The 13,705-nt window shown below is 29.5% G+C and overlaps 1 protein-coding gene across 1 annotated transcript; it reads right to left on the bottom strand.

The window, feature by feature from the left end:
• Nucleotides 1-503: 503 nt before the first annotated feature.
• Nucleotides 504-3,759, bottom strand: TPS16 (sesquiterpene synthase). Its single transcript, XM_069287179.1, is given in 8 exon segments — nucleotides 504-838; nucleotides 915-1,163; nucleotides 1,786-1,930; nucleotides 2,021-2,239; nucleotides 2,322-2,343; nucleotides 2,346-2,699; nucleotides 3,182-3,449; nucleotides 3,528-3,759. Coding segments are annotated over 8 exon segments (1,671 nt in total). The 5' UTR covers nucleotides 3,645-3,759; the 3' UTR covers nucleotides 504-541.
• Nucleotides 3,760-13,705: the final 9,946 nt, after the last annotated feature.

Here is a 13,705-nt window from a genome sequence, read left to right as displayed (position 1 = left end):
AGTGATGTTTTAATCAGGGGGAGTATAATACGCGTTGCACTCTTTTTCCCTTGACCGAGGTTTTTTTCCCACTGGGTTTTCCTGGCAAGGTTTTTAATGAGGCAACAAATAGTGCGTATCAAAAGATATGTGTACTCTTTTTCCTTCACTAGAATTTTTTTCCACAGGGTTTTTCCTTAGTAAGGTTTTAATGAGGCACATTATCTATGGACATCCAAGGGGGAGTGTTATAAATCCATTGAATTGTGTGGATTGTCCTTTAGATATACTCAAGACTTAATTGTATTCATGTATACATGTTTACAAGGTGATAAGAACAATTTGGATAACTATGTACCTACTAATTGGGCATTTATCATGGAGGCCTTTGGGATTAAATCTCAACTCTATAAATAGAGATATCATTCACCTTTTGTAGAACACACTTGAATAAGAAGAAAGTCTTATCTTCCATCTTACTCCTCTTGTCTTCATCTCTTTATATTTATATTGACATGAGCTTGATTTTATAACAAAAATCAATTTTTTCTCTCATCCTTTTCTATATAATAGGATCAATAAGTATCCTATAAATAACATCTTTCAAGTTATTTTTGGAAAAAGTATAAGCATCTTCATCTTTATATAAGAACTCAACTACTCTCGTTAGATTAATTATACACATGAGCAAAACCCTTGGTATAATAGTCCCATTCACTTTGAAGTATTCTTCATTTAAATCCTTCCAAGAATTTTCTATTATATTTCTTATTTTTATGTGTGCTTCCTCCTTCGTAACATCATATTCTTTCATATAACATTCAACACCAGAAGGTGCATCTCCTCGTTTTTGCTCTTCCTAATATGAATTAAAAATAAAATTATTAGATACAAAGATAGGGATAAAGATACAAAATTATATATTTATACCTCACCTCATGTGATAAAAGATCATTGAGTAATCTTGCAATGATAGAAGAAGCAACAAGTATTGGAGGTTCATTTACTATCCAATCAAATGAATCTTTAGTTGCTACATTTCCCATGCCTAACCATGAAGTAGTTGCTATTTGTACATAAGCACTTGTTGAAATTCCATTCTTCATGTATTGTTCCATTTTTGGTATTGTCTTACCATAATACCATTTTGCCTCTTGAAAGTAAGCCATCACCATCTTTTTCATCTAGAAAAAAAATAATATATTAATTTAAGTATATGTTATTTGTTACTTTATTAATTTATAATTGGGAAAAGGCTCAAATATACCATCGAACTTTCAGAAAAAGTTCATTTATGCCATCAGTTAAAAGTTTGGCTCATTTATGTCATTACTATTTAAGAAAAGACTCATTCATGCCATTATTTTTTAATGGTGGTTTTGTAAATTAAATCATTTTTGACACGTGACCAATTATAATTAGGTCACGTTATCAGTTTTCTTTAATTAAAAAAATCATAATTCTAAATTGAATTTATTTATTTTTTGATTTTTTTATTAAATAAATTGATGACATGGCCGAATCATAATTGACCACATCATCAATTTTTTCAATAAAAAAATCAAAATTCTGAATAAAAATTGAATTATTTTTTTTTGTAAAAAGAAATTGATGACGTGGCCGAATTATAATTGGCCAAATGTCAAAAATGATTTTGTAAAACCACCGTTAAAAATAATGGCATGGATGAGTCTTTTCTTTAACGGTAATGGCATAAATAAACAAAACTTTTAACTGATGACATAAATAAGGTTTTTCTGAAAGTTTAATGACATATTTGAGTCTGTTCCCTTTATAATTAAGTACCTCTATTATGGAATAGTTGATTAGAAATGACTTGTTTTCATTTGCCAAGTCTTTCTTAATTTCATCGTAAACATCTAGAAGACCACAATAAATAATCTTCATATATGATGGTAATTGTAATTGTTCGGAAGCATCAATATTCCACCTACATATAAAAGATCAGCAATTATAAAAAAAAATGTTGTAAAACTATCGATATATATATATATATTTACAACATAACAAGATTTATTACCTTTCAATTGCCTCTGTAAATAGAGTAAGTTCATCTAGTGTCCCATAAATATCATATGTGTCATCAATAAGAGAAATCATGGATATGTTTTTTGTTAATATCTTCCTAGCAGTGCTATACTGAGGTTCAAAGTAGACGCCTAAACTCCAGAAGTAAACCTCAGCCAATCTATCTCTTACATAAGGTAATGCCTTCACTATTTCCAATTCTTTCCACCACCTACGCAAAAATTTCACGTTATTTGAAGTTTAAAAATAATATAAATACTCACCAAAGATTAAGGTGAATGATGACTAGTTACCTTGTGATATCACATAGCTCTCTTTATGTAACATTTGCAAGATATTGAAGTCTAATTTGGCAAAGTTTAGTAAGACTTGATTGTGATTTTGATTTTGTTGGTAAAATGATATGTATTTCCTTGCTTCTACCCTCACAATACCATCTTTTATTGGAAACTTGAGTGCATTAGCGACTTGTTGTGCAAGTGGTGGGAAGTTGTTCAATTTAGGCAAAATTAGTTTCAATTGAGTGGTGGTGAAATTTAGTGCTTCATCCAGAATTTCTTCACCGTGTACTCTGAATTGTGCTGCCTCATATAAGCTCAACATTCCATGCACATCGTTGATCAATTCTATCTTGAAATTTCCTTGATCGTCTGTGAACTTCTTATAAGCATCTGCTTCAAAATATATATATAAATAGATATATTAATCAGTAAACATACAAGTTTTTCGTTGATCAATGTATGTAGTATTCTACGTAAATGATACATGTTTGACTACTTTTACAATTTTATATGGAACTTTTGATGGTTTTAAAGCTTTACATCTTATTTAATTATGACATTTAGGGTATAATTAGTAATGGGTGAGTTTATACATTAATTTTAGTATATAAATTGTAAACAACAGATGGTCGCTTCGTAGTTTAAAAAAATATTTAAATAATTTGCTATAAAAAGTGGTCAATATTAGATCTAATAGGTGGATAGATGTCACAGGTACTTGGGATCCAATAGGTAGATTTATGATAGTTTTGTACATTTCAAATAGTTCAAGAGTATTTTAGGTCATCTTCCATGAAGACATTGGATAGATAAGATAGATCATATTTTCATAAATTAATTTTTTCATCCGTTTTATATTGTATGATACTTACCACATGAGACACGATAACCTTGTTGCCTTAGTAATCGGAAGCATAGAGCAATAGCATGAAGGTCACCAATCCAATATTCTTCATAATGAGTGCACATGTAACTCAATGCTTCCTCAATCTCATGTTCAAAATGATAAGCTACACCAAGACATTGGATTGTGTTGATGAGTTCAAGTTTTTCCAAAGCATTTGAAGGAGTCATCACTAGCATCTTTCTCACTTCTTCTTTTAGGTCCTCATGTTGCTTCTCTTCCTCCTCACTGGCTACCTATTTTATAATTACCCATGATATATCGTATGAATTTTTTCAGTATATTGACGATATAAAAAATATTTATTTATTTACCAGGAGATTAGCATAGGCAAGAAAATGGTCTCCCCAGACAGTAGGATGATGACTGCCAACGCGACGTGTAATTTCAACCTCATGATCCGCTGGAACGGTTTGTGTGCACAACTCCATTTTTCAGAGGGAGTTGCATAAACTGTCTTGTAAAGGAAATATATCAACCAAATTTTGAACAAACATGAGTTAGGTCAAAAAACTTCGTATTAGAGAAAAGTATACTACCTATATATTAAATCTTTGAATACGAAATTTCTTGTTTTGTCACTAAGATCAGCATGATGCACTCAAAAGTTCCATTAACACCTTTTTTTTTAAGGTAACCCTGACGGGTAGCTCGACTGGTAAAGGCCTGAGGACAAAGTCCTTCATGGCGCCAGTTCGAGCCCCAGCAGGGCCACTGAAGGCATTACAAATCAGTCGCGTCTCCAAGGCCCTGTGGAACTAACTGTGGTGAACTCGCCTTGAAACAGCGGGATCCGGTGGGTACAGCTAGTCGGGTTCACAAAGCGATACCCAGAGACCACAGCAAAAAAAAAACTCCTTTTTTTTTAGATAATTTGTGTTTGACTAATTCACTTAAAAAGTGTTTTTCATAAGCAAATTGCGTTTGATTGAACTTTTTAAGAAAAAAGTGCTTTGGAGAGTCAAATTACAAAAAATGACAACTATTAATGTACTTTTTATATTTAAATTATTTTATAGTGAGAAACTATTTTAAATAATTAAATATTAAAAAATTAATTAAATTTTTATTTTTATTGAATTCAAATTGTACATGTTTAAATTTTCAATAAATATTGTAACTTTTTGGGAGGTTGAATCTGTAATTGTTATTTTTTTTTCCCATTATTGTAAATTTATTGTTCTTACTTTTTTTTTCTAATTCTGCAAAATAATACGTAAAATAATATATAATATACAAAATAATAATAAATAAATTATAAAATTTATTATTTAAAAAATAAAAAAAATTAAAGTTCTTAAATGATATTTAATCAAACTTATGAAATATGCTTATCAATAAATGAGAAATATATCAGTAAATATGTTTATATGAAAATGATGTTTTAGTCTTTCAAAAATTATTTTTTTGTTTTTGCTTCTATTTTTTAAAAAGTAAAAAAAAATCATATTCTTTCGAACAGCAGAAAAATCTGCTTATGCTTCTATTTAAAACACTTTTATTAATTTGTCAAACATTTAATAAAAATATATTTTTTTTAAAATAAATATTTTTTTCTCAAAATAAGTATTTCTAGTCTCCTATGTTAATGCGAAACAGGCTCTTAGTAGTACTCCACTTATTAAGCTACTTCTAGATCTGAAAAATTAAATTGTAAAATAATAAAGGAAAAATTACATAAATTAATACATTTTTAAAAGTAATTACTGATTTCAGCGATATTTTTTATTTATTATCATTTATTGTAATACTATGATAAATCTGTAATATGTATTAAAAATAAATTATTTATGTAATATATTTAAATTATAATTGTTTTTGAAATATATTAAAAAATATTATTGCTATAAATGATAAATATTTTATTATTATAGTATATTTACGTAAGTTCCCAATAATAAAAGCATACCTTATAATGATGTTTTCTTCAATTTATATTAGCAATTTATAAAATATAGCATGATGAGACCATTCCTATTTATAATGGATGCTTTAGAGGTTTTGTAAAGACAAACTTACACGTCATTCATCTCACCATTTTTTTTTCTTTTTCTATTCAATAATTAATTTATATTTTTTAATATTTCTTTTATGGATCTATTTATTTATTATTATTTGAGTTTTTTTATTTTTATTTAATATTTTTAGAATAAAAATTGAAAAAGAAAAAGAAAAAAGTGTGAATGAAAAAAATAATAATAATAATTAAGAAGTGAAAACAAATGGGACATATATGATAAATTTAAAAGAAAATGAATTTTAAAAAATCGACCATCGAAATAATAAATTTTAAAGATATTAGATACTATTAGTTTATATAATTATTTAACACTAAAAATAATACAAATTCTTTTTAATTAAAAGGATAAATAAAAAGAAAATATTTAATGATATAGAAACCAAATATACATATTATTCGTTGATCTTTGGCTTTATTTGTTTGCTTTTAATGAAAATTCGAATTCTCATCATTATTTAGTTGAGTATTAAATATATTTGATTTCTAGGCCTGAATTTTAATAATTTAGAATCAGTTCATTAAGTTTATTTATATCTTTTTTAAAAGACTATTAATGAATTTGAACAAATCAAATTTAGGAGAGTCTTAACAATATTCAAACTTAATATAATATGCTACATTCTAGGGCAGACCCACGTGTATCCCTACGGGTGTACGTGCACTGATTAACTTCGAAAAATTACATATATATATGTATATATACACACCTTGAGATATACATATATTTTATTAGGCACTCAAATACACAAAAGCTAATCGGGTTAGCTGGTTTAGATGCTGAATTTCATTGAGGAGGACTGGGAGTGAATCTCCATATGCTCATTTCTTGTTTTTTAATCCGTTTTTAGCTATGAAGTTTAAAAATATTGAATAAGAAATAGGAAGGATGGAAAGTTCAACTTGTTTTTTATCCGTTTTTAGCTATGAAGTTTAAAAATATCGAATAAAATAGGAGGATGGCTAGTTTTGAACTTTCAACCTCATTTTTTAATCTGTTTTTATTTATGAAGTTTAAAAATATCAAATGAAATAGGAGGATGACTAGCTTTGAACTTTCAACCTCATGGTGCAAAGTGAAATTTAAAACCACCACGTCACATAACACATTATCGATTAGACTCATCTAATTTATTTATACATGAATATCGTAGTTTTATATTCCATATAAATCAATATTAGGTAAATACTTTAACTATCATGCATTAATTTTGATAGTGCACCCGTCGTCTTTAAATCCTGAGTTCGCTTCTGTTATATTCACAAAATAATTACATTGCTTCTCTTTCTCTCTCTCCAAACGTTTTTTCCCCTCTCTTTTTTAATCAAATATGAAAAAAAATTGAGTGAGAAAATACTAGTCATGATTAATAAGAATAACTATATATTACTTTATATATAAGTCAACAACAAAAAGGACTAACACTACGGTCAGTGGCGGATATAGGATTTTAAAGTTGTGGGTGCTCTGTAAAAAATATGTGTTAACAATGAGATTCAAACCTTGGTACAACAACACTAAAAGAGTTTTAAGTACCCATCCTAGAACCATTGGACCAACTATATGATTTATTCATTGGGTGCTCTATGTTAATTTTATACAAATATCTATCGATTTCTACATAGATATATATATTTTGTAACGAAGTTAATGGGTGCTCGAGCACCCGCGGACATCACGTGGGTCCGCCCCTGACTACAGTACTTAGTTGTATAATTTGTTATGTGAGTTGTACTATATATATACGTATATTTTATTAAAATTTACCTATATTTACCTTATTAATATTTAGGAATCGATTCTTATATTAATATTTAGGAATCAATTCTTATAGTGATAGGAGAAACAATTTATTAAAAATGGATTTAACTATTATCTTTATTTCCCCAAATTATTTTTGGAATGACTGCCAATTGTCACATGTCTAATATTTATATTAATGACTTATGTTTAATTAATTAAGGACCGCAACAATAATTTATGTAGAGTGGGAAAATAGGCAATCAATTGAGGGCTGTAACAATAATCAATGGTGGCTATTCTCAAAGAAATTGGCTACAAGTGCAATTCAAAATTAAGCTATATATAAGCCAACAACAAAAAGGACTAACACAACAGTACTTAATTTCCTTATATACAAGTCAACAACAAAAAGGACTAACATTGCAGTACTTAATTGTACAATATGTTATCTGAGTTGTACCATTTATATTTTATCCACATTAACCTTTATTTTAACTTATCAATATTTAGGAATCAATTCTTATAATGATAGGATAACCATATTTATTGAAAAGGGATGTAACTATTATCTTTATTTCTCCAAATTATTTCTGAAATGAATGTCAACAATCACATGTCTAATATTGATATCAATGACTTAGTTTAATTATTGAGGACTACAACAATAATTTGTGTAGAGGGGGGAAATAGGCAATCAATTGAAGTTTATAACAATAATCAATGATGGCTATTTTTCAAATAAATTGGCTACAATTGCAATTTAGGTTATATATATGTCAACAAAAAAAAAGGACTAATATTGCATTACTTAATTACCTTATATATAAGTCAACAACAAAAAGGACTAACACTGCAGTACTTAATTGTACAATATGGTATGTGAGTTGTACTATTTATATTTTATTCATATTTACCTTTAATTTACCTTAATAAATTCTTATAGTGATAGGAGAATCATATTTATTGAAAAAGGATTCAACTATTATCTTTATTTTCCCAAATTATTTATGGAATAATTGTTAACTATCACATGTCTAATATTGATAACAATAATTAGGTTTAATTAAATAAGGACTTCAACAGTAATTTATGTAGAGTGGGAAAATATGCAATCAATTGAGGGCTATAACAATAATCAATGGTGGCTATTTTCCAAAGAAATTGATTACAATTGCAATTCAAAATTAGGCTATATATAAGCCAACAACAAAAAGGACTAACATTGCAGTATTTAATTGTAAAATATGCTATGTGTGTTGTACTATTTATATTTTATCCACATTTACCTTATCAATATTTAGGAATCAATTCAATTTTTATAGTGTTACAAGAACCATATTTATAGAAAAGAGATTTAATTATCATCTTTATTTCCTCAAATTATTTCTTGAATGAATGTCAACTGTGTCACATGTCTAATATTGATATCAAATGACTTAGGTTAAATTATTTGAGGACTATAACAATAATTTAGGCCAAATGAGCTTATATGATAGTAATTTGAAAATTTGTATCATAATAAAGCAAGAACAAACATATATCATACAATCATAGAATCACAATCATTGCATACCTCGAAACAAGTTTGAAATTCTAAGAAAATTGATCCTTCCCTTTCCGGATTTATTTTGCTTGTTCTTAGTCTATACACAATCATAATACCACTGGAATCAATAAACAATAACTAATAACTCGAATTACCAACAATTCTATGAACCCTAAATCAACCCATAATCCCAATTAGGATTGTTTCCACCATAAATTCTAGATCAATCTCCTCCCCCTCCCCTCCCTATGTATTGAAAACAAATTTGTGGCGTTAAAATCTTGCCTTTAGCCTTATATAGTGAAAAATTGTCAAGAAAAAGCCCGAGTTCATTCCTTAGCTCTCAAATTCAAAATTACAGAATGAAACATTGTTGAAATTTATTTACGACTTTAAGTTGCATCTAACTCGCCATAGCGGCCATCACTCGCTACAGCAGTTTCGCTCTAGCGATCAAAAATCACCGCCAAAGAGGCTTGCACAAAATAGTGAGCTATTTTAATAAATACAATACCCCCATTTCACAACACACCTTCAACAAACGACACTCAAAAACTACCTATTCATGCTAAGATCAATTTCGTCGGAATCAAAGGAAGAGTGAGAAAAAACAAGATAGGGACAAATGGAGTTATTATTCCATTGCTTAACGACATTTTGGAGCCGGACGGTTTTGGTTATCATGTGAACTTATTGATGGAGCAAGAAAGAAGCCATTGTTGTTGATCTTAATTTATTTTTCTTGAATATGTGGACAAGTTGATGAGAGGGAAAGAGAAAAGAGGGGTTTGTTGTTATTTGTTATTTAGTATAGTGGGTCGGGTTTGGTTTAAAATAGATAAATCGGTAATTTTTATTGAAATTGGGTTAATTTGAATTGATTTTGGGATTTCGTCAACATTGGGGCACAAATGATGAAATTGATAATGGCAGGGGTAAAAATAACTTCGTTTTAACGTTAAGGGCATAGTCAACTAAAAAACTAAAGTTGAAGGGTATTTTCAACCCTTTTTCCAAAAATATACCGTAAAATGTAAGTCAAAATTCTTATAATTTGACTGTAAAAAGGAAACCATGACAATTAAGATTGGACGGAATAGCACCATTCTCATAAAGGTAAGTGTGCCACACATGCGCCATATCAATGCTATCTTACTGTCAAAACAGATGTCATGTCATATTTTGAATAAAACTATATATGTCATTCAATTGTTCATTCTTCAATGAACACCACCATGAAACCACAATCATTTCAACTATATTAGTACCGTATCAATATATTTCACCATAAAAATCAAAACTGTCGCCATAAATTTCACCACTATGATCAAATCCACCTTAAAAATCACACTATCACTATCGTTCCCACAAAAATTATAAAGATCCACCACAAATTAGACACCCATAAACAAACTCATCACCAAAATCACATCATCAGCATCAAAAGGTACAAACTCATCACCAAATATCACTACGATTATTGTCAATATCGATTTTTTCTTCTTCATCACATTCAATTCTCACTTCTTTGTCACTTATCACCATCAAATCCATCATTATATTTTTTTAAACTCAATCATCAATTTGATTAACCACTTACAAAGCTGAAGAGAAAGATCAAGTATAATAGAGATAGTGAAATTGGATAAGCTTTGAATATGATATAATTGGGGGAGGGGAGAACATTCTGGTGGAAGTGGGTGGGATGGAAGGAAATCGGATATGAAAAATAACGAAGTAAAGAAGAAGAAGAAGAAGAAGAAGAAGATAATGATGATGATGATGATGATGAAGAAGAAGTGGTGTGGGGTGGATGAAAATCGGATATTATGAAAAATAAAAAAGAAGAAGAGAAAGAGAAAGAGGAAGAGGAAGAGGTGGATATACAAATATAATTATCCTCACTCCACTTGTTGCCCTCTCTAGATCACCTCTCCCTATCTCGTTAGTCTCTCTCCTTCCTACACCAATCTCTCTTGTCATATACACAAATACATATGCATACCAGTTTCATGTATACAATTATCTGACAGATATATATACAGTTCGCCTCTCTCTTCTCTCTCCAGTCTCTCTCGCCAGATATACAAATACATATGTATACGAGTTACATATATACAATTCTTTTTCAGATACACATAAATTGGATAGATATAAATATACTATTCGCCTCTCCACTCTCTGCCCTCTCTCACTCACCTATTTCCTCCCTCTCCCGATCTCGCTCGCCTCTCGCCTCCCTCTAACATGTAGCTATGAATCATAATTAGCAAACTATAGTGATGAAGCATAATAAAGTTATTTTTTAATGACTATATACATGTAAAAATTCCCCTTTTATTATTGATTTATTGGTTTTGGAGATTGATCAATCTTGATAAAATGATATTGCTTATGATCATAATCTATATTGCTTGAATTCTTCAAAAATTACTAACAGGTATGTGTGCGATCCGCCTCTATATGTATATTTACTTGACATATTGATTTCCTAACTATCCAACCTCACAAAGAAAAAAATAAAAGTTTTAAATATACACTATTCATCAACTGAAACTAAACTAGTATTTAGTCAAGAAGATCTTTTGTTGAGTGTATTTGAAATGAGATGCATATGTTTATTTGTGTCTCGGTATATATGGTATACAAGTGATACAAGAGGGAGAATAAATACAAGAGATCTTAGAACTTTAAATATAAGTCATACAAAAATAAATTATGACAAGTGATACAAGAGCCTTGAATACTAGTGATAAAGGTGTGAATTAATATAAATCGTACAAGACCAAATGGTTGTAATAAATAATACAAGAGCAATGGGGTGAAAATACAAAATACAACATAAATGCACGTATGAATATAAAATATACAAAGGTCATTTGCATAGACAAAACTTATAACTCAGAATTCAAACCTTTAATGAACAAGTAAAAATCATGTCCTCCTCCGAACTCACTAATTGCATAGCGTAACGGGGCAAGACATGAAACTTAGCCTCATAAGCATTCACATTCATGTTGCTCTACTCAAGATTCATAAACTCATCCTTATTCGTTATCTTTCAAGGTGAGAGACTCATATTTCTCCAAGAATAGTATGTGAAACTGTGTCCAAGTAAGTGGACGCAAGATTGATGATTGACATTCCGCAAAATCTCTCCACCACTATTTGCCTCTGAAGCTGAAAGGTCGTAAACTTTACCACATAAGGATGCATAATACCAACTTAAGAGGCCTTTCATAATAGTTCGAGATGAACTCAAAAGCATCTTCACTCTTAGAACCATAGAACACCGGAGGCTTAAACTTCAAGAAGTTGGTTAGCATCTCATGTTCAGTACCAGTCATCACACGACTAAGTAGTGGACAAAATAGAGAATTAGTGTCCGAGACTCCATCCATCTTAATATATTTGTACCATTGTAGGGAACTTTACTAGATATGTTTTAGTACGACGAGATCAACAAATCTAGGACTCTGATGTCAAAATTGTCATGACTTAGATTGTCGTGAGTGACAACCACACTACCCTTCAATGGGAGAACAACCTATCAATTCAAATCTTAACCCAAAATCATTTATAAACTTCTATCATCATGACAAATAATTTTTGACAAGTAAAGGATTGAGTGTAAAAAATATTTCTACAGAAATAAACTCCTAAGAATGGAAAGTCATGGTACCAAATCTCTTAATGTCTAAAACAAAGGGGATGTAACCCTGAGCTTAAAAATAATAAACCAATAGACTTATAATGTCTTAGTCCGGAAAGATTGATAAAAAATATGACTTCATGAAAGACTGAAAAAATATATCACCCTTGGATTCGAAGTCAGCTTCCCTTAACTAAGATTTTGGATCAGCCGTCGAATAATGTCACATATTCAATATGAAAAGAACACATGTAGTATTAATACGCAAATCAAAGTGTACTAGTAGGATCATACGGTAAATCTAAAATATGAGTGTAAGCAGTTATCACTTTATATAGTATCGCGGAACAACAAATAACAATCATCAACTCAATAAATATCTGGACGCATGTCTCATATGATTAAAAATGCAAATGTTCAATCCTCTCATGGAACCATAAACACATACTTGGTCCTCTCATGAAACTCAAGCTCAATATGTTAATGTATCGGCTTATACCCAAGTCATCCTTAATTAGTGTACCAGTGTGGTACCTAAGTTAACTGTTGTATATATATATATATACCAAGCATGGTATCCGATCCAACCATAAGGATATCTTGTATCAGGCATGGTACCCGATCCAATTATCAAACACAAATAATCATAAACAATTACAAACATCATAAACATAATACTTAAAACCACATGTCACATAAGTTCATTGCATGAGATTATCAACCGGTTGTCATTACATATGCTTCCATATATTTTCTCCTCCATGCATTGTACAAATGATACTATAAAGTAATAGACATGAATACATACATAAATTGGAAAATATATAATCATCACCTACCCCCAATCAAGCCTCTTGAAAAATTTAAAGAACCTGAGCTTTCCCTTTTGAAGTGTCTTGATTTGTTCTTGGTCTAAAACAATAAATAAATGCAACAATCAATCATAAAGGATTTTTAATCTCTGGATTATAACCAAATCCTAACCCTGTGCTAATTCATGATCATTCTCCCCAAATTATATCTGGAATGGTCTAGTTTAAAAATTTTAAGTCACTATCTAGAAAGTTATTTGGCCCAAATTATTTCATCATTGGCTTAATGATAACAGTCAGGATGGGTCGTTATAGATATTAATTGAATTGTTGAAGTATGACACACTTTTTTTAAAAAAAAATCACTTACGAACAAAAATTAAAAGTTACTTTTCACTATTACCCTTTTGATTAATACTAAATTATAATTGTAGAAATTATAAAGTAGTTAAGAATCTCATCAAAAGATGCTAAATATGAAGAAGAATTTCTTTTTATAATTCTCTTGAACTTTTAAAAAAAAATTATTTTGAACTATGAAAATAGTTTCAACAATGTACTTAATGTTAACTAGAGGTTGTATAGGCGTTAAATGGGCATATTGGTTGGACCTAGAGATATTAAATAGGAAAAATTAGTAAACTAGTCAAAATAAATAACATATTTAGTAAAAATATCCATACTTTATAAATATTAGCAATAATGTCAAAAATGTCATTAT

The sequence above is a fragment of the Solanum lycopersicum genome, chromosome 7 (assembly GCF_036512215.1).
Source record: "Solanum lycopersicum chromosome 7, SLM_r2.1".
Taxonomy (NCBI): Eukaryota; Viridiplantae; Streptophyta; class Magnoliopsida; order Solanales; family Solanaceae; genus Solanum; species Solanum lycopersicum.
The sequence above is the reverse complement of the archived record's forward strand: the minus strand, read 5'-3'. Positions and strand labels throughout refer to the sequence as shown.